Source organism: Aquila chrysaetos, chromosome 2 (genome assembly GCF_900496995.4).
Source record: "Aquila chrysaetos chrysaetos chromosome 2, bAquChr1.4, whole genome shotgun sequence".
Lineage (NCBI taxonomy): Eukaryota > Metazoa > Chordata > Aves > Accipitriformes > Accipitridae > Aquila > Aquila chrysaetos.
The window spans coordinates 64190152-64213081 of record NC_044005.1 but is presented as its reverse complement, the minus strand read 5'-3'; the positions used below and the strand labels follow the sequence as shown (position 1 = coordinate 64213081).

Sequence of the window (22930 nt, the reverse complement as noted above, 5' to 3'; positions counted from 1 at the left end):
GCATTAAAAATTACTTTTTTTCAAATAGCAGATTAGTAGGTGTACTCATTATTTGTTACAAAATGTGAATCAATGAATTTAGAACATTGTAAGTCATTCAGACATAGAACAGAGCTACAGCATTGAATGCTAGCTTTTTCATGGGTACAAAATTTTAAATGCTTAATTTAACAGCAGCAGTATGCAATGCTGGTCATCCCACATTGATCCTTACTTGCGAGATTACCGCTTTTAAGACAAGATAATAAGGTATAACAAACACAAATATTGCAGTAGAAACACCAAAGGCTCTGTAATCTGTCCACTCCACAACTATTTGTGCAAAATTTTGCAAATCACCAACAGTAAGTGATACAAATACTGTTGAACTGAATCACTATTAACTGCATGCTTCTAATGCAGTCCTCATAAATTTAAGTAATTGTTAGTCTGTGCTTTATTGTTTCTGTCTATGAATTCCTCAGTTAATTTTTTAAGTGCTTCAAATGGACTAAAATTGTGTGTGTACAAATCTGGTCCCTAGAATATATAAATGATACATGAAGAATAGTTGGTACTGCCTATATTTAGACCAACAGAAAGTATGGAAACAAAATGCAAATCAGTTTAATTAGAAAGCAGCCTGTCAGATCAGAAGATGGCTTAAACTGGGTCCAAGATTATTTCTTAGAATCTAATGTTATTTAAGTTGTTGTTAAATATTTATAGGCAGTGTAATGCTGAAAATATCCCCCCCAAAATTATAAGATGCATTTACACTTCCCCAGGCTTTTGTGGACTAATCACTTTCCTTCTTCCATCTGACTGAAGAAATGTGTCAAGTATAGGGTTTTGCAGAGTTTCAGCATAATCAGGATGGTCTGAAATGGTGTGACTGAGGCACCTGCATGCACAAGGGAGTAGAAAAGAGTTTGTTTTCTTTTCTTTCTGCTTCCCTTATAGTCCTGTGTAAACACAGTTTAGCTCCTAGTACAGAACATCGTTCTTTTCTAAGCATAGATGATAAAAGCACAAGTTCTTGCAACTTAAATAGTTTGAGGCCAGCTTTTCCCACCTTTTTTTCTGGAATAAAGGAAAAGCCCAGAGTGTTTTGTAATTAATGGTCCAACCCTTTGCTGTTAGCTTTATTCTCATGATAAACACTAGATATGTAAGAAGAAATTGAAGAAATAAAGAATAAATTGAAAGAAATCCCAAAAGAAAATATATGTTTTCCAAGAGTGTAAAGAGTATAAAATACCCTATCCATGCATTCCTTCAGCTCCTTCACAGTTGATCACAGTACATGAAATAGTCAAGTGGACAGCATCTTTCTAAAGGATGCTGAGGATTTTTTTTTAAAAGGTAACGAGTTAATGAAAATGCATTTTATTACTCAGTCAAAGGAAACACTGTAAAAATTATAGCTAGTAAGTAGCATTATTAGGACAGAAAGAAAAAGAGGAGGGATTCTTTGTAGAATTGCATTCATATCACATGAATGAGGGGATGCCATGCCTTTTCATCTATTTTTTTTTTCTCCCCGGGATTTTTTAACCACTTCAATGAAGAGTCTTTTGTTCCATTTTTCGAAGGAGGAGAAGAAAAATGATGGTTTTTTTCTCTCCTTAAACATTACACAAATCTTAACATAGGAAGCACTTCTAACTGATGTGATTTACTGTCTAACATTCAGGAAAGAAAAGCTTTCTCCATTGGCGTTATCCATTAATTAATGTAGATTTTAAAATACTCATTGAAAAGTCCTTATGCACTATAGAAAGGAAAAGAGAGCAGATGACATACAAAGATACGACCCTACCCTTTGAACTGCCCTTTGAAATATTGAAATGTTCAAAAGCTACAAAATTATCATGTCATTTTAAAATACTGAATTATGAGAAAGAAATACATTAAAGTATGAAAATGTACATCCCTGTTATCCAAACACACTTAACCTTATCTTTCTGAATGCATTGCTACCTGGTACTATTAATAAGTAAGTGTGTGCTTGGAAGGTATCTTAAGTGCCTGACAATCTACCAAATAGAGACTTTTGTGGCTTGACCCTGAAGCATAAATTGTTGTTTCTTCTTTTAACAAAGTAATAGTATCAAGCGTTTGTTACATATCAGACCCTGGATTAGCTTTAGGGTAACAAGCTATGAAGCAACAGCCTGTAGATTTATGTATATTAGATTAAACCGACTGTGGCATAATTAAAAGCCTGATGGAAATTGAAAGATGAATACTATTTGGCTGGATATAATAGTTGGGCATGAAGATGTTTGAGACCATGGGACTAAGTGTGATAGGACTTGTTGTGTCACGTTGCCTGGCTTACAGGCATCACCAGCTGGATCAAGTTTTGTGCATATATATTTATATGTGTGTTCATATGTGGGATTTTTATTTATGTGACCAGTGCGGCTGTGGTGAGATGTAAATGGCTTTTCAATAAATGTTATGGTTGTAGAGGATACAGTTTTTCCTGTGACATTAGATTATATTTTATTCTTATCAGGAATAACTAACTTTCCTTAAAATCTACCCCATGCAATATAAGTTCCCTGTGGTCTCTTTAGGTTCTCCTTATAGAGACAAGATCACTATAGCAATTCTTCAGCTGCAAGAGGAGGGCAAGCTCCACATGATGAAGGAGAAATGGTGGAGAGGCAATGGCTGCCCAGAGGAAGAAAGTAAAGAGGCCAGTGCTTTGGGAGTTCAAAATATTGGCGGAATCTTCATCGTGCTGGCAGCAGGATTGGTGCTTTCTGTCTTTGTGGCAGTGGGGGAGTTTTTGTATAAATCAAAAAAAAATGCCCAGTTGGAAAAGGTAAATATTGTCTTTTCCTATTTCATTTTATTTTATATTTATGGTCTATTTAAATAATACTTTAAGGATTTGTTAATGAAATGTAGGTGGTACATACTGATTGTTTATTGTATAGTACAGTACTTGTATAACAAAGGATCACAGCAAAGTACCCAAAGTTTTACATTTACAGCTTTTAATTTGTCTTCAATGTGTTTAATTGTAGCCAGATTTCAGGACAAGTGACTATTTCTCCTCTTATTCAAGCCTGAAAAAAGACAGCTTTTTACTCCTGGAAGTTCACTGCAGTTAATTTTATGGATGAAGAAGAAATCCGAAACTGTAATGGGAAACATATTAATCTTCTACAGATAATTCTGTTTTTCAAAAGACAAACTGTCTGTAGCTCAAAGTCAAAATCTGAAAATGTCTCTATAGAAATGTTCTTTACAGAAATCTATGCTTGCAAAGTTGTCCTGGTAGCATCTGGAAAAGATTACATCAGCATGACATTTTTTGGTGGGTTAACTACTGATATGATGTCCTGTAATTTCAAGCTGACTCAGTTTTGAAAATTCTAGTGTTAATTTGTTCTGTACTTAAAATTTATACAACCACAATACTGTAATTTTGCCAACACTAGTAATATATTGTGAAATTCTTAGTTAGAATTACCATTTTTTGCATAATAAATAAATAAATCTTTCTCTATATATGTGCCCATGTTAAAACCTAAACTCAAACTGTGTATTTCATTGCTATGACAAATTCTGAATTTTAAAAATTGAGAGAAACTGTTGGATTTTACTAGGTCTTTTTCTTTTTTTCTTCTTTTCCTTTTGAGGATCAAAATGCAACCGCTATATTTATATTGGTATTTTTCCAGATGCTGCTGGTGAGTTTCTGTAACTTGAATTATTACTCAGAAAATTTACAATTTGTTTTCACTTCTTTTGAGGCAACCTTTTCGTATGCAAGTGTCCTGTTATAAATATATTGTTAAAGTAGTTTTTTCTAATACACAAAGGCAGTGTGAGGTTACACGGTCCTAAACACAGTTTGAACATGGGTACGTTTTATTAAATTGTTAAAGGACCATTTAGATCCTCTTCTTTACGATACTACAGGCTGATTCCTTTCTGTTAACATACTATTGGAATGTTATATTTCTGAAATGAATTTGTGAGGAAAAAGATACCAGTTAAGTAATCCATGTCAGTCTCAATAATTTTTATCCACTCCTAAGGTGGATATGGATTTCATATGGACATCAGTATAATTTGGTTTAGCTTTTCTGGATTTTTAACAAGCACTCATTTGGAAAAATAGGACTGTTTTGATAAAAATCTTGTAACGTGAGTTCAGTACTTTGCAGGGTGTGAATGCCTATCTTATGTGCCAATAGCAGCGTGTTGGAAGTTGTGCGAAGAAGCAAACAGAAACTTCTTAATTAAGGACTTGTTTCTCTAAGCCCTATGGTTTTGTGGGTTGGGGTTTTTTTGTGGTTTTTTTTTTTTTATTTGCTTCTTTTTTATTTTTGTTTTTTAATGGTGGATAGAGATAGCAATGACTGGAGGTATCTGACCTTTTAACAGTACTTGTACCAGAAAGGTTTCATCATCAAACACTGAGATACTTTGAAAAGTTAAGATTGAATCTGAAATAGTTGAAAGAGTCAGGTCTCTCTCCTCTCTTTCCTCCTTGCTGCCAATCTCTTACCTTCCCTCGCCTCCCCGCTACACCCACATACCCTGATGTCAGGAGACTAGTAAAATTTCAGTGGAACTTTACTGATGGAATGAAATTAACAGGAGAATGATGCCAGCAGCATCCCTGCACATGGCCTACTCCAGCATCCCCTCACCCACTCTGCTCCCAGCACCCGCAGACCTTCAGTGAACGTCTTTTTCCACTCTCTCCAAATGTCGCAGATCCACTTTGCCTAGGAGAGGGAATGGCAGCAGCCAAAGGGGAGATAAGCAGTACTGTCATCTCTCTCCAGCCTCTACATCTCCTCTGCTGGGATGAGTAAACCATGCAAGTGATGCTGCCTTGGCTATCCCATGGGGAGAGAGGAGGCACCTGGTTTTGGTAACATTTATAGTTTCATCCCTTTAGGATCAGAGTATCATTCTGGCATTTGTATAAAGCTTGTCAACATTTGGAAACAGGGAAGATCAAAGGTCATATTTGCAACCAAGGAAACAAAAGAAATCATATAACTTCAGCCGCTGAGTATATGGAGTATCCTGGGACATAAATGGGCATATTATCATGTGTGTCTGCTTTTTAATGTATACAAAATATACAGTTGCACTTCCAGTGGGGAGGCAATGCAGATTTAAAATGTATAATCTAGATATGGTTTTTTAGCATTTTGAATGTCACCCTGCTCCTGGAGTGCACATGTAAACAGAGACACTGGCTGGTGTGAACCTAATTGGAGGAGTGAAATTTGAAAGGAATTGAGCTCAGAAAAGCAGCAAAGTTTGCTAAAAAACTGTCGCATCTTGTAACCAAAGTGGTTCAGAACATCCAGTCTCCTGATATGCTCAAAAGTCCAAAGGAAACATGTGACACTAGCTGTAGTCCTTCTGGGAAACAGATGAATTCATGCCACCACACCACTTTCCAGACACAGAGAAATTCCTCTTTTTTGACATCTTTCAAAAGCAAAGATAAGCCTGGATGTTATCACAGGTAGACTGTGAGTCACTATGGCTAGTTTGTTTGAAAAATGAGTGACCTAATTTACTAAGTATTTTCTAGAAGATCCAGATGTGATGGATATGAAAAGAACAGTATATGGATTCAATTCTGCTATCATTTATAGCCATTCAAAACTCATTGAGCCATCAGCAGGTCAGAACTAGGTCTGCTTGTGAAAAAATAGCAGATGTAAATTTTATTAATTTTGAACTGTTAAATACTTCAAATAATGTGAAATGAGACATGTGTCAGTATACCTTAACTGTTTGTTTCACTAGCAGAGATCTGGTCATGGACTTCCTATAATATAAAATACTAGATTAAATCTTGGAATGTACTGAAAGAATAACACCAACAAAGTATTCCTGGAGTTATATGATCAAATCATAACTAAACATCAGTTAAATTAGACTCTCTGAAATCGTTATTTATTTATAATTTATTATAAAAGCAATAAAAACAGTAACTAAATTGATACTGGTTTATATTTTATATACATTTCCCAAGGAAGACAAAACCAATTGAACTTTTCATGGTAAATAATTCACAGCTCAGCTACACAATTCAGTTGAGAAAGATCAGTCTGGATAGTTTATCTCACAAGGTACAATGAATGAGCACTTAGCAGGACTGCACCCAAAGCAGACTTCAGTAGCTGTGAATATACATGTGTGTTACATACAAAACAGTGTTTTACTTGCAACTGGAGATTCTGTTGAACAAGAAATTCTGAATGCTGAACTGTGACATGTATATGAGACTAACTATGTCTTTGAAGGTGGCACAAACTTAACTGGTTGACTCTTGCCCCAAATAAATTGTGTACAAAAATTTCAAAGACCTTCTGCAAAATGCACAAACCATGTTTTGGTTTTGATAATGTAAGGATAACAGGAATAGAAGTTTCTGATTCTAGCTGGCTCAAAAATTCATGCAGCTTTACTGAGCTACAGATATTTTAGGTTATGGTAGTATTTGATCTTAAACTTACTAGAAATTAAGTGTGGTTTTGCTATGATTGCCAGTAATTCTGAATTTGCTGCCTACCTCAAACACACATTTGAGTAATGAGATAAACTGGCGTGTCTTTTGAGATAAATAACCACTCTAGTCCTACCTAGTACATAGTCTCACTGATTTTTTTCAGGGGAAGTATTGGGAATGACAAAGCATTGTCCTTGTTTATGGCAGAATTTTGACATTCCTGTTGACACAGCGGGAAGGGGTAGGACGAGATGGCAGGCCAGAGGCTGCCCTGATTGCATTCCTGCAGAGTAACCACAAGATGGTGCCTTATAATTTCTTAGAGGGAAATTTAATTGTTACTTTTTAATAGAATTTATGTCACAATGCTCACCTATTTTTTATATGCAGCCTTTCTAAAAAATGCTAAAGGCTTGTATTCTTTCCTATTGTTTATGATACAAACATCTAGTTATGTCATCTGCTTGGAAACATGTTATGAAGCAGACCTTTTTTATCTAGTCAATCTTGACAATAAATGCTCAGTCATTTGCATTTTATAATTGCTTTTGCTGGTGAATGACCTGCTCCCTGATTTTAACAGGCACTCAGAGGGCAGTGAATAAGCAATGTTAGAAACAGAAGCCATTTAAAACAATTACTATGTCCTCCTCCTTTTGTTTATTGATGTACTTCAATGTGTTATGGGTTTATGTCCATTTCATACATTTAGTTTTGTATAGCTCATATTATTATCATAAAGGCCAGAGAAAATATTGACCTTGAAGACCATTGATATTTAGCATAATATATTGATGATTCTCAGTTTGAGAATTTATTGACCTTTCCTTCATTTTTACTTGGGGGGTTTTTTTGTTTCTTTGGGTTTTTTTTACAAAGTCTTCTCTGAGATTATTTCCATTTTGATACCACCTTCACACAGTGATTAGATATTACCATAAGTGTCAGCTGTGTGGTAGAAACTATGTGTGCACTGCTGAAAACTTTAGGATGAAATTCACAGTATTGAGTCCATGTCAAGAATATATAGAACATTGCTTGTTGTCACCCTTGCAAATGGTTATCCTTGTACCTATCCTGGTCATGGTTTCTTCGGAGAAGGTGGCATTGGCTTGAGAAGTTATCCTGAAAGCTGGTTTTAGTATAGTTGTGGACCCACACTTTTCGCGAGAGGCAAGGAGGGGCCAAGGGCTGCTAGGGTGAAAAAGATGTTGTGCTGTAACCATATACAGTTGACACCATGTCCTGATCATGCTTCTCTCAAATACGGTTTAACTTGTTCTTCATTTGTTTACATGAAGTTAGTGTAAATGCTAACATGAGGTTATTCGCCAAGGTCCTTCTACAATCCGTTTGCACCAGGATAAATTTAGTTCATTATGTCTTAGAATGCTGCTTTTTAGAATTGAGGTGAGTAAAGTGCATACATGTAGCTTGTCCTATATAGAATGGTCTTACAGGAAGAAGTTAATCAGTACTGAAATATTGTGGATTCTTCTTTATCAGCAAGATATGTAGAAAGTCAGTATTTCCATCTTTGTTTTAATAGTTATCTTACCAACAGTGCAAAACAAAATTACCATGATAATTTCATATGAAAAATGAAAAGATTTTTAGGATCCCTTCTTACTTCACCCGAGTATTTTATGGTTTGGGTTTTTTTCTGAATTTTACTAAATTAGTTTTCATTAAAGTCTTTTTCATTACTTTCTCAAAAAATGCAGTTATGTCAGTGTTATTGGAGTTCAGAGAATATTCCTAATAGTTTAATATCAAAAGCCTTTGATATTTGGGACAGTAGTTTATAATAGTTTGGAACAACCCTAAAGTAAATCCCAGCCTAGCGATTTTTTTTTTTTTTCCTTTCCAAGGGGAGGCAAGTTCAAAAGATTTTAAAGTTGAAAAGCCTGTTCCTCAGGCTACAACAAACAAAAGAATGTGGGCATTCTTGGTGAATCAAAGTAAAAGTTTGGGGATTTATCTCTCAAGTAACTTTTATACAACGTACAGTCAGTGATGTAGTCTGTATTGTCATGTCATATTTTGTAATGGAATAACCTCAGAATTTTTAATGTTGGCTGGGAAAAGCAGCAGCAGCTCTGACAGCTCATAAAAGGAAATGTTTTTCCAACCTTAGCACATTGCATTCTGCAGATATGCAGTTGGAAAATTGGGAACTTCTATCATCCTGTACTCCCTTGAGCACTGTATGTGGATATATAGACTTGTATGGCTAATTTGTGTGTGTGTAAGTGTACAGATTACTTGAAGTTGAGGTATTAATTATAATTAAATGCCCTCTTGGAAACCACCTAAGTACATATTAGAGGATATTTTCTAATGGAAGGAACTGTTACAAAACCCAACAAAACAAAACAAAAACACACAAACCAAAATCAAACCCACAAAACCCCCCAACTTTCACAGAAAAAATGATATGAAAAGACAAAAATGGAAAGTGGAAAAAAGCAATTTGACTGACTGTGGCATTTTAAAAATAATTTGCAAACAATAAAACATTGTAAACAAGATCTCTATTTTGATTTTTGATTGCAGTTCAACTGATATCTGTTTGGTAATGAATGCTTCTGAGGGATTTTAATATCTTAATTTGTATCATTCAAGAAACAAAGAACGGAAAGATTAGAAGTGTATGTAAAGCTGACCGTTGCACAAATAAAAATGTAGGAATATGATTTCAGGGGGCTCACTCGTGCCACAGATATTCACTCGAAGATCAGTGCTTAAATTACAGGTCTGAGTTATGGAATATTTTATGTTTGACAGGAATTTAAAGTTATATAAAAATTTTTTTGAAACCCCTACATGTCATTTATTTTATAGCAAGTATAGTTCACTTCCACTCATCAGTAGAAAGAAGAAACATTCACATTATATAATTTTCGGCTCCTAGAAAAAAAATATTTTCTTCATTCTTAAGGAAAAAAATGTCAGATTATAGAACATTCATGTCTTTCTAATAATTTTTCATTGTCTTCCCCTAAATATTACTTTAACATGACATATATAAATATTTTAATATATAAATATTAAACTTTGCATTTTGAGTTGATCAGCTAAACTATAGCTAAATGTAGTAGCAAACACAGTTCAGTTCATCTGATTTAGATTACTTTGACTTTTATATAAGCCAGCAAAGTAACAACAAGCACTTCCAGCTGCCTTCTAGATAGAGAAAATATCCTAAACTGCCAGATGAAACCATGTAATTATAGAGAAACAGATGCTAACCATTTTGATAGTATGTAGTGCAATATGACTATAATAGTTAGTGTTTCCAAAACAGTAGAAACCGTTGGCATTAAGTTAATACTTAATTAAGTTAATAGTCTCTCTCTGTTCAATATGATTTGAGGCCATGCCAAATTTTATATTAAGTTTATACTATCACACTGAACTATAAAACTAATATAAATTTTTACAGTGAATAATGTCCAGTGGACTTTAGCTCAGCAAACTTTAAAAAAAGCTGTTTAGATACAGCTGGACTCAGGTAAAAAAGGTTGTATTTATTTTCTAAAATGTCTCTGTAAGATGTACTATTTATTTTCAAATTAAACTATATGGTATTATATACAGTATTTTAATCCAGATAGATTCATATTCCAAAGGATTAATTACATATCATCATCATTTTCTTTCACCATGCCCGAGGATCAACAAACCTGACCTTCCTCGGACGAACAGAGAATGAGTTTAGATCTAGGATCAAAAATGATTTAACAGGTGAACGAACTTTCACATCCAGTGGCTGAGTGCAAGATCTCAGGTGACTGATTTCAGTGCAGTCAGGATCATCTCTGCTGAAAGGCAGAGAAATACCCTGCACAGCTGTGATCGCAACATACGGAACCATTAAAATGTTGCATTGGATACGTTTCTAAATCAGATAGGCAGTACCATATATTCTGTTATTTATTTGCTCAGCAGCAGCTACACGGCTGCAGTAGTATGAATTGCTATCAGCGCGTGTTAAACACCTGGCAGTCATTTGTAGCCATTGTCCAGGGACACTGGACCACAGCAATATGTTCTGGAAGAAGACCTGGACTGGTGTGACAAGCTTCACACCAGTAGAAATTATTGCCACTGACTGAAATACAAGTGACAAATAGTACTTACCACTACTGATCCAATTTGAAAACCCAGAACCAAACTTAGGAACCTCGAGAAATCTGAGACCGTGAGCCTCTTTCACAAGAGATGAAACTGAATAATAAGGGTAGATAATATCTTCTGAATACTTCCCTGTACTTGTCCAACATAGCACCTATCTCCCTGGGGTTAAGCTGCCATCATACCCCTATTTCAGCCAGGTACTGGAAGCACAAAATGACTGCACCATCCTGGTCTGACAAGACAGTAGGACTGTGTATCATCTACGTGCCGATGACACCACAGCCCAAATTATTTCATTATCTCCTCAGTGGCCTCATATACATGTTGAAAGGAGAGATGACAGGATGAAACCTTGTGGAATCCTGCATGAGAGAGAGCCCTCGGGGCTGATGAGCAATTGCCCTATGCCACCCTCTGGGATATCTCTGAGAGGAAAGAGTGGAACCACACAAGTGCAATCCCATCTGCCCCAGCCTAGGTCCACAGGTGAGTCAGACAAACATCATGGTCAGTGCGATGGCCAGAAAGGCTGCCGGCAAAGCTAAACAAAGCCACCTTTGGAAAAGCTTTCTGCACTGATAGGAGTTTCCCATCAGCCACAGGAACTAGTGTAGCTGTCAGGATGCACTCAGACTGGAAACCAGGTTAAATAGTTTCAGAAGACTTTAAATGGACTCACACTTGCTTTACCAGAAGTCTCTGTCATCCACCAGAGTGCATTTTGTTTTGTCAGGAAACAAACTTTAGAATTTGAGAGTGGCTGGATTGTTTTTTTGGACAGCAATTCATAATTTATTTAAGGCAAGCTGGAATCTTTCTGTCCCACTGGGAGACACTAACAATATATGCTAGAAGTGGTCTGCAATGAGGTCCTGTATGTCATCTAAGTTCATCACATAACTCTCAAACTCAGTGAGCACTTCAGCCCGTGGAAGATTATTTCAGTGTTGTCTTGTTACTGGAAGGGTCAGTCCCATCAGATTCTTGTTGATCCTCTCCATAAAATAGCTAGAAAAGTCCTTGAAACAATCAGCGTTCAATTCAGTTACAGGGTGAAGCACCTCATGCTTCACCAGGCTGTCTGGAACAACTGTACTGGTCTTGGCTTTGTAGATACTATGATGGAAGCAAAGCTTAATTTATGGAATTAAAATTTTCATTCTGCTTGATATTATTGTCTTTATTTCAGTAGGCAATGAAATCTCTCATAAATTTTTGCCTGAAAATAACTTCCTAAAATGGCTGCTCATTCTACTTCTACCAAAAAAGCAATAATTGCTAAATCTGAAAATGAGATTATATTAGTTGTATGCTCAGCTAATTGACGTGAACTTAGTCTGCAGTGTACTTGTGCATTACACTTGCTATGGATTGAAAATGTACTACATCAGAAAAGTCTGTGGCATAATATTTTTAATGTAACCATATTATGTGTGTGTATATAGATGTATGAACATATATATGTGTACAACCTTCGATCAACAATCATGTCTAAGTATATAACTAAGCAACCTAAAAATCTGATCATTACAAGTACACTTTAACTTCTTTTGAAATGGTAATTCTTCAACTACAATGAAATATGATTTCTCTTTTTCTGAGGTTATTTTCATTCCATTAATTGTTCACCTTGTGATCCTAAGTCAACATTTTGCTAGGATTCAAGTTTCTGTCTAGGGTGTTTTAAGATTGACAGGTTTTCCATATACACATTCAAAATACTGGAGGAGTGTCACATGGAAGCAGAAACTGATTAGGAGGGAGGGTCAGGGTAGGGCTGTGCATTCATTCTCAGCTAACTTCAAGAAGATGAAAACCAGTTTGATTGATATATCCTACTAGATGCTAGAACACTGACCCATAACACAACAAGATGATGCAGGATTACTGCTCTTACTGCTTTAAGAATATTAAACAAGGCTTCAAATAATATCTGACACACCAAACTGGAAGTAATGAACTTCTGAGTGAATCTTATAGTTTTTTATTGAATGTTGATAGTCAACTTAATATTAACTGCATCAAAGGGGAAAAAATGTAAAATAGCAAGCGATTGGAAATTTTTGTATTTAAAACACATTGAATATTAGTCACTTAGAATGTTAAGAGTGGTGCAGGTTTGCCATTCCTGTCTTTCTGTTGCTCTTTTTAGGCTGTTAAGAGCAAAATCTATGGTGATAGTCTCATAATTCTAACAAGTGCTAATATGATTTCTAATTACCTTTCTAAATTCCTATAAAGCAATATAATGAAAACAGCTTAATATTAATTAATTAGCTTTCATATTAATACATACATGCAAAGATACATTTTTTTCTCAGGCAGTAAAGCCATGCACAAGCTGTCTAAGTAGATTGTAAACAGTGGTAACATTTCACAAAATTATCATCTTGATTCTACATGACTTGTGAGCTGTCAGCTATGGCAAAGAATGACAGAGATACCACTTACTTCTTTATTCTTCTTAAGGAGATGCGCTTTTTCAAAATTGCTTTGTGTTAAAAGGCTAAGAACTATGATTCTGATTAGATTTTCTTTTGTGCACTTGAACTTAGAATTGCACTTAGAATCCCCACTTAGAATTGCAGCTCTTTTTTCTAATGTTTTATAGTGATTTGCTGCAACAAAACAGTTGCACTTAACTGCACTATTTAGAGAACTGTATGCCTTCCTTCAACTCTTCTACTATTTGATTATATCTAAGATGACTTGGAGGCAGCATTTACTTTCTGGTAACATTTAAGAAGACAACTTACCATTTTGTAAGGGTTGGTGAAAAAAATCAATATTAACTGATGTTCTTGTAACATGCCTGCAGTGTGGAAGGTAAGTTGGGAGTAAAAGGTTATTTTCCTTGAATTAAATAGAGAGTCTTGTAATATATACTAAAAGTGCTCAATTGCATGATGGACAACAGTTCTGAAATATAGCCTATAAGTTCTGTAAACATTTCACTGTTTTTCCCTAACAATGGTCAATTGAATTCAGGATCAAGACCTTGGATTATATTTTCTAAAATCATATCTGAAAATGTCATTTGTCTGTCAAAAAAAAAGTATTCTAGAGCTGCTGCTTTTTGTCATGTCTTATTATCCAAATGTTGTATCCTAACAGTGAAAGAACACAAAGTTTAACTGTACAGAAAATGGAGACCGTACACAGATTGGAATTGAAATGAAACAAGAAAAGACTTTCTATTAAAAATACCCAATCAAACATAAAGTAATCCTTTGTAAACATTCTTTGAACACGATTTTGCAATATGTTGGAAAACTCTTCCTTATATTTCTCAGTTAGAACCCAAAGAAGAATAAGAATTGAGGTCATGAACTTTTACATAGCCTTGAATTAATCTTTTTTAAAATACATGACTAATTCAGTGAGTGAAATTTGAAAAAAAAAAAAAAAAAAGAGATGTAATATTTCTCTTATTCAGTGCTCAGTTACCAAAATAATGGTACTGTCTGGGAGCTAATACTGTTTATTGTTTTCAGACGTTCGATATTTTAAAATACATAGCATACATAAAAAACTTAGTAAATGAAGTAATTAAATCATATTTTTAATGCAATATATGCAGAGAAGTTCCCATGAACTTAATTTATACAAAATAATTTGAAAACACAGAATGGAAGAATTTTCTAGATAAAGTAACTATCTCAAAATTGTGTTAACTGCCTTTTTAAGACTGTCAGTCTTGCCAACATTTCTCATTTAATGAGTTTTCAGATCCAGGTAAAATTCTCAGATAAAATGTGTTGGCAAGTTTCTTGAGAGCTCATTTTCAGGATATTTCAGAATGTTAGCATCAAGTGCATGTACCTTTTTACCTCTTGGCTATTGATTGTAATCCTGTTCCTACTGATATTACCTAAAAATTTATACCCTTTGGTGGGTGCTTGCAGATCTTTGCGAAAGGTTTTGGTGGATTGATGCATCTTGAAAAGGATTCACTGTGTTTTGGCACTCTTGTTAGATGTCTTGGCAAGAAAAGACAAGGGACACAATCTTGAAAGTGCTAAGTGCTAATGCACCATTTTTAAATTTGGAAGGATTTTGTTCCTCAGAATGTTTCAGTTAGATCTTTAATTCCAGAGGTGAGAGCCATATAATGGCTGGAGGTAGTGTAGCACTGAGAGTTGCAGCATTTACTTCTTAATGGATTCCCTGTGAAATTCCTGAGTTATGTGCTAGGTTCCCCACATAGTGAAAATGCCAAGATCTGTAAGCCTTAGCAATTTAGCTTCTAAACCATTAGGGACTATTAAATTAAATCTCACCCTTTTGAAAGTCTTCAGGTTTAACTTCAGATTCAGAATCATAACTAGAGTTCTGATGGTAAGCAACAGCACTTTCTTAAAAAATGAGAAAGTCTAAGAGAATTGAATATTTTCTTTCAAACTCCAGCTGGATAAGAAGGAGGTACAGTTTCCTGCTTTCCACACAATGCTAAGCAAAGATACCTTACGCGTGAAGATCTGACATATTACAGCTCAGACCATTCAATTAGAAATTTTAGCCACCTCATTCACACAATGAAAGCCATAAATTCTGTCTTGGATGTCAACCCAGTGCACCGGAACATTTTTAAAAGGGATTGCTAATCAGTGTCCCTTGCAGAAACCACTCCAGTCAGATATGCCAGCCAGAAATGATGAATTTTGTCTTGAACTTTGGCCTCTGAAGGACTTGTGCTTGACTCTACACCAGAGAGATATACTTCCTCTCCTTTGGATTTACAACTTTAACTTTTCTTAGCTGTAGGTGGCTAAACCCTTTCTATCATAAGTCGAGTAGGTGTCATTCCTTTATTTCAAACTCAGCAGGAGAAAGGAATGTTTGAAAGGAAGAGTATCACAACCAGAGTAAGATTACCCTTTCCTTCCCACCTGCCTATTCTCTTATTCATGCAAAGGATTAGGGAAGAGGGCCTTTGTTCAGTATTTGGGGGATTCAGGTTCAGTTCTAACCCATGACTGAGACAACTCATGTTTGCACTCTTTTGCACTAAACAGAATTTTATATGAAAAGACTGAAGTCGTCACTGAAACAGGAATTAACACTGAAGTCTTTCCTCTGCCACTCTGTGCTCTGATCCCTAATCGACAGAACAGCCCATGTTCTCCCTCTCTCCCTTTCTCCTGCTCTGCCTTTGTTAACTGCTTCCATGCAAAGTGGAACAGGATCAGTGGGTGGAAACTGCCAGTGTTTTTACCTTGAAAGGGTGTAATGCCCGTAGGTTACACCCCTTTGCTGAGACACTGAAGCTTAAATCTCTTCTGGCAGAAGACACTATTGAATTGACACTCTCAGATGTGTATCACATTCAGCTCTAATGCTCCAGCTGATGGATGGCTGCACAGAAGAAAGTTGTAATGTCTGCCATGTGTCCTTCTTTAGCAGTTGCCGCTTTTTTTGAGGAACTGGATTTGTTAGGTCCTTTCAGAACATACCTACTGGACTGATGACCTTACGCATGGGGAACCTGAGCGTGAATTCCGATGGGATCCAGGACTAAGCCAAGCACCAATGTGTTTAGCAGAACTTCTACTTAACTATTGCCAAATGACAAACCTATAAAGTTTGATGTGGAAAACTGAGTGCCTCAGAGTGCCTTCAGCCCTGGAGGTTGGAAGTTGAATGCAGATTTTGATAAACACATTTTCAATTTAGGTTCCCAAAGAACTAGGTGGGGTGAGGTGCTTAAATATTTTCTGGATCTAATCTCCAAACTCCAGGTTTGTATGAATAATGGAGATGTAACAGTTTACAAATAAACAGTTTACAAATAGTGGAGATGTAACAGTTTACAAATAAAGCAGAGTTCTTGATTTGGGAGATAAATTAGACAATTATATATTGACTGATAATCTACTACTAATCACACAAAATCAAACAATGATCAGGAGATATTTACAGTAATTCTAGGTGCGCTGTCTCTTTTTTTTTTTTTCCCAGATCATCTCTTTGGACTGGAGATTAGTTATTAAGAAAGCAGAATGCAAAGGGCTAGATTGTACCCCAAATTTTCTTTGGGTGAGAGAAATTGTCAGAGGCTTGTCATAACATCTCAGGCTCTGGGATATGTTATTTAGTTAATACATTTCTCCATTAGCTGGAAAAGATTTAAGTTAAAGTATATGATAAAAGTGGTTAATTCACAGACAACAAAACTGCGACTCCTCTTCCTTACTTCCATATTTCATCCATACTCCAATTTGCACACTGAGGAGAGGCTAATTGCTCAGCACACTATTAGCAGTTGAGAATTCAGTCAGACTGAGGGAATAAGGAAGGTTTTATTTTACTTTTCAAATTTCTTGCACTGTAAAATGGAAAAAGGGCTTTGAGGATCTAGCTTTTGATGAAAACATGTTAATAAACCTTTTTTCTGATAATACGCTCTTCATAAAGATCAATGAAACTGAATATTTTGGGCAAAACTCCACAAATGATAGTCAGCAGTGGAAGAAGTGTTTAGATACAGAAGATATTAAAAATAATGGAGTAGATTTTAGTTTTCAGTAACGGATCTGCATTTTAACAGTATTTAAACGTTAATTCAGGTAAACTTCCTATACTAAGACTTGTTTTGTTGAGGAACAGCTGTTTAAATCATATGGAAATGAAATTATTGTTTTGAAATATGGGCAAGGAGATTTTACTGAATACCTAATATACATGTTACATTGAGGTGCTATCCTGTAAGGCTTACCTATGTTAACAGAACATCTGTTTGAAATATTTTTATGTATTATCTGCATTCATAGTTAGTAGCTGCCAGATAAATAATTGTAGAGACAAGGTGATTTTTCCACTGAGTCATCACAGTTTGATAAGTCATTTTAATTATTATGTGATGCATATTTAAAAGACAGCAATTTGTTATGAGCTCCAGGCTGAGACAAGGCAAACTTACAGGACTGACAAGGCTGTGCCAATAGAGTGACTCTGCTTCTAGACATTGCAGCAAGACATTTCTTATAGATGTTTTTTCTTCTTCCTCTATTTCCCTCTGTAGAGGTCCTTCTGTAGTGCCATGGTAGAGGAGCTAAGGATGTCTCTGAAGTGTCAGCGTCGATTAAAACACAAGCCACAGGCCCCCGTTATTGTGAAAACAGAAGAAGTAATCAACATGCACACGTTTAACGACAGAAGGTTGCCGGGTAAAGAAACCATGGCATAGAGCTGGGAAGCCAAATACCCCAAGCACAAACTGTCGTCTTTTTTCCAAACAAACTTGCGAGAATGTTTCCTGTGGAAATATGCAACCTGTGCAAAATAAAATGAGTTACCTCATGCCGCTGTGTCTATGAACTAGAGACTCTGTGATCTCAGCAGTTGCAATGGCCAGACTCGAATCACAAGCATCATGGATCAACCAAGTTATGCGGGGTTACACTGTTCGTCATGGGTTTCCACCATTCTGAATGAATGAATGTTCCATGTGAGTTTTGTGGCTGGTTTCAAATGCAGTCTCAGTGAGAAATTACAGGTTCCTTTTGAAGTTCAACGGTTGCCAGGAGATGGAGAATAAATGTCCAAGATGATACTAACCACGGAAGGAGTCTAGTAAAAGTAATATCTCAAAACTGTAGTGGAACTAGAAACCATATGTTCTTCTGAACTTCCAAGCATAGAAGAGTTGGTAACTGCTGGTAGACTGAAACTACCATCTGGACAGGCGATATGAGCTTCCTGGATGGGAGAAATGTTAAAGTGAAGAAACATGAATCCCATGAGTAGAACGATAAATATGAGGATGCTCACCTGCTTATGGGACTGTCTGTGTCACTGAACTAAGTAATTAAGTAATAATTAAAAAAAAATCAGTAACTTAAATTTACCTGGGCTGGAACTTTGATCTAAAAAAACAATGAAAAAATCCATAATTTTGACCCAATTTTTAGATGAATGAAAGTTTCCTTAGTACAAAGGAATGTATCTTACAACCTTTAGATATAAGCAATTGCTTTTTTTCTTTAATTGTGAAAAGAGGGAGGGGGGTGGGAAGCCGTGTATTTCACACATAGAGGGCTTGCATTTTAGCCTGGAGGGATTTTGAAACCCTTGTTCCTGCTACTAATTGAACTCAATGGAGCCTGTGCAATTCTCACTAATATTGGAAGTGGGATGGGTCACCTAAAAGAAGTGAATGTGGAGAACTTTAAGGAGGACTGCATTTTTCAATACAGTCACAGTACTAAATGAACAAAATTCTTGAGCAGTTTTTTTTTTTTTCAAAAAAAAAAATGTTCAGGTTTATTTGTGGAAATGCAAGATTTCTATGAAAATAGTTTTTGTATGGAAATTTTTGTAATACTTTTTATCAACAAATAAGAACATGTGTTTCTGTCAGGGGTGTGATGCCAAGCATGAATGGTAGTGCGTGTGCACCACCAACGTTTGGTGAAAACTATTTTTATCAAGAAAAAGGAATCTTAGAAGAGACATATTTTCAAGTTAGATAATATAAAAAATAGGTGCACTACCATCATTGCTTACCATGCTACACCCCTGGTTTCCACTAGGCTGATAACATGCTGTCATGAACAATTGTGTGTAAATGGTAAAAGACACAGACCTCTTGACCACATTGTGATAACAGTTAAAGTGCACTCAGTTTGCTGTTTGAATCCAATGCATAAAATTAAAAAAAAAAAAAAGCATTAAAATTATGTCAGTTTTAGTTGTTTTGTTTTTGCCGTGTGATTTGAGCAACTTATGTACAGTACTTTGTGTCAGTACTGGTACTTAGCCTCAGCTTAGTGCCTCTTGCCTGCCTCTTGCCACTAAACATGTGGCCAGAGAGTTTGCTGGGATTTCTGAGAGAAGCCAGTACAGCACATTGTGATAAGTTTTTGCAGGATCTGGCTCTTAGCTGCTTCAAAGCTAATTTATATGTCCTGCCTGTGGTGAGTTCCTGGACATAACATTTTGAAATACTGCCCTACAGATGCTGAGTCTTGCACCTCCATCTACTGTAAATTTATTTGTATCTCAACAAAAAATGTATAGGGTGGGCTATGTAGGAATGCTATGTCAACCAAAAAAGATTATGAAGATGGTCTTTATATGGAAAATAATTAATTTGACTAATTTAAAAAAACCCTTTTAAATTATCATAGATAATCAGTCATTGGCGAGTAATGAGGTTATTTGTTTACTGGGGCTTAGTTTAATCTTATCATCAACTTTCTAGCACAGGAATAAAAGATATATCATTCAAATTGTAGAAATTGTATTATGAAATGGGGGGGGAAGGGGGAGGTTTGTGTCTACTACCCGGTTCTCATAAATCTTCATAGAGACTGAGCTGGCCATTTCCATTGTGAACAGGGACTGAGAAAGCAAATTTCCTTATATTTGTGAGAGTTTCGCCCCCATTTATGTGATAACAAAGAACAGATTATCTTTGTCTGAAGTATAAACAAGATAAAAACACCTTCAGCAAAGATTCTGAAAATGAGTATACTTACGTAATACATATTTAAGTTAATTCTTTAAAATACAAAGGGGAAGAAAGTAATTGTCATACAACACAATGAAAACTCCTAATTATGATGGTTTGGAATGGAAAAAAAAATTGGCTATTGCATTTGATTGATGATTTACAATAAAATTTGTAAAATCATGTAATAAAATGCTGTATTATATTCAAACAAACCTTTCCTTTCTCCATTAAGGGTGTTGAAATAAGCAGGATTCCATTCTCACCTTGATGCACATGACTAATTCCCATTAAGCTTTATGTGAGCCGAAGTGTGAATGCAGAATATGTCCCAAATGTTTTATTGGGTCAAAGTCCCCCAAGGAACAAAAATCCTAACACAGAAGTAGTGTGGCTTAATTAAGATTTCCATGAGAATTTCAGCCTTCCATTATTAAGGGAAATATGCAAAGTAACTGGAGATTTGTATTTAAGATCAAGACTAGAAATGCATGGCTCCACAGATTCATAGTAGGATAATGGCTTTTTTTTAAAAATCGTACACTAATTCATAGTTACTTTGTGGTGCATTAGTAATTATTTCTGTATTTTTCACAGAAAATGAAGACATTTAAGGAAAAATTACTAATAAAGAGTTGACCCCCAAAGTAGTAGAAAATACTACTGGTAGTTTTGTACTCCAGAAAGCTCAATGGTTCATTTTCCCTTCACTGTTGTGAAGGAAATCCTCAATTCTGAAGAAAACTTCCTCATTTTGAAAGGCCTCTGAATGGCTAGTCCCAAATTCCCAAATTCTCATGTAGTATAAATTTCTATAGGGTCATTAAAATCAATGGAACTACACCAGCTAAAATCAAGTGAGTGTCTGGCCCATGAAGATTCAGACTCTGTACATAACTGCTTTATGTGGTTTCATATATTAGCTCAATTAGTCTGTTGATTTCCCAGGACAGTATGATGGGTGCTTCTCTGAATGACCTTGAATGTCACTCTAGAGAAGACTTTTAAAGCAGTTATAACTCAGTTATACGGTGCTACCTGGTGGATGACAATTGGAGGTAAAAACAGAACAGGACTTTTTTTGTTTTGTTTTCTGTGTGTGTGTGTTACTGTATCTGTTTTAAGGAAGATAGAGGTCTATAGTCTTTAAGGATCTCAAGACACACAATTTTGATCTTCAGGTTGCCTCACCATGGTCATAGAGCAATAGATAACTACGTGGATATTACAGAATAAATGACAAAAACCCCTTTAGCTTATTGATAAATGTCATTTGTGAAGGAGTGGTAGTGAAAATTCTGAGCCAAATCCTTGGATGAAATCAAGATATATGTGGTGCTTTATAATAAATGAGTATTTGGCTGATTATAGACATCAGCAGGCAATTTCATAGTATTCTCCTATTACATAAACACAAATACAAACACATCCAGGAAGTATCTGCAGGTTTTGTATGAGATATTATTTTCTGAAGTTTCTATCTATCTCAATTTTCAGTTGAAGAATTCAGTATAGGTTTGACAGAACCTTTTCTTTCATGTTTATATTACTTGAGGGTCTGTGCATTAATCCTTCCTGGTTTCATCCATAGAGTCTTCCAAAAAACCAAAATAACTCTGTTTAGCCCTGCTACACTAACTAATTAATATTTCAGAATGGAAAAGACATAATTTATGAAGAAAACCTCCCCACCAAAATCCAAAGCCTCGATTAGAAGTAGGAGAAATGCCCTGATATTCTACAAAATCAAAATGTTTTCAGGGAAAAAGGGTCATGAGCAGAGATAATGGCATACAAAGAGGTAAAAGATAACGCTATAAAATATTTTTTAATTATTATTATTATAAGAATATTAGAAAAATATTTAAAGTACTTTAGACACAACTTCGCTTAGTTGCCAAATACATTAGAGTCTCCAAATACATCAGAGTCTCCAAATACATCAACAATCACAAAATATGATTGCAATGCTGACTACCTTGAAAGCAGTGTCAATACTCCTACTTCAGAGGAACCAAGATTTTGTCCAATACATCCCCAAATTGTGTACTGATACAATATTAAAGGCAAAATACAATACCAGCCTGCGTTTAGGTGTGCAGGAGCAATTGTGCTTTTTGTCATATTTTCAAAGGCGTGTAAGAAAAGAAAGGGTCACTGAGGTTGATTCATCTGACATCCAAGATCACTGCTTTCCAACCTCAAATATGTTAGTGTCCTGTTCCCTTCCAGTCTTGCCTCTCTGCCTTCCTACAAGCACCTCTTACACTTTCAAATTTATTTTCAAACCCCTTTTCTTCTGGCTTTCCTATAAAATGTAGTTCTAATTAAAAATAAGGTTACTCAAGCACCTCATCTCCCCAGTTTGTATCCACCAAGACAAACACACTAGCTTTTCATGTGACTGTAATCTAATTGTCCTTCTTTTCATTTACTACCCCTCTCTGTCCCCTGCCTGTGTTATCTTCTCCTGTTGTTCTTGTACTTGCCTAGACTGTAAGCTCTTAGGGGGCAGGGAATCTGTCTTTGATTTGTTCTATGTAGCACCATGAACTATGGAGCTATATAAATAATAAAAAAAGTAGATCTTCTTAAATGATGTTTGAAGTGATAGTGATCTGATTGACTGCCAGTCTAGTAATATATTGTTTTAGCTCATTGCCTGAAATCCTAATTACTACAGCAATAGAATAATCGAAAAATAAAAATAATAAAACCAACCCAAAGGAGCTATCACAATGACGCATCTTACTGGAGATTTCCCTACATGGTTGGGTTATAGGCGTATAGAACATCATGTTCACATAGTTTCTATAAAGGTTTTAATATGAAAACAGCTACATTGAAAATGG

General features: G+C 35.6%; 1 protein-coding gene across 7 annotated transcripts in view; it reads left to right on the top strand.

The window, feature by feature from the left end:
• Positions 1–22674, top strand: part of GRIK2 (glutamate ionotropic receptor kainate type subunit 2) — a 480740-nt gene extending 458066 nt beyond the window's left edge. For 6 of the 7 annotated variants that reach the window (XM_030042616.2, XM_030042625.2, XM_030042664.2 and 3 more), the window contains 2 exons: positions 2565–2815; positions 17649–22674. In XM_030042616.2, coding sequence (XP_029898476.1) covers positions 2565–2815; positions 17649–17813 — 416 coding nt within the window. In that variant the 3' untranslated portion in view covers positions 17814–22674. Of the gene's footprint in view, positions 1–2564; positions 2816–3020; positions 3539–17648 lie in introns of those variants that run through there. The other variant, XM_030042645.1, reaches the window with a different exon arrangement.
• The last annotated feature ends 256 nt before the right edge of the window (positions 22675–22930 follow it).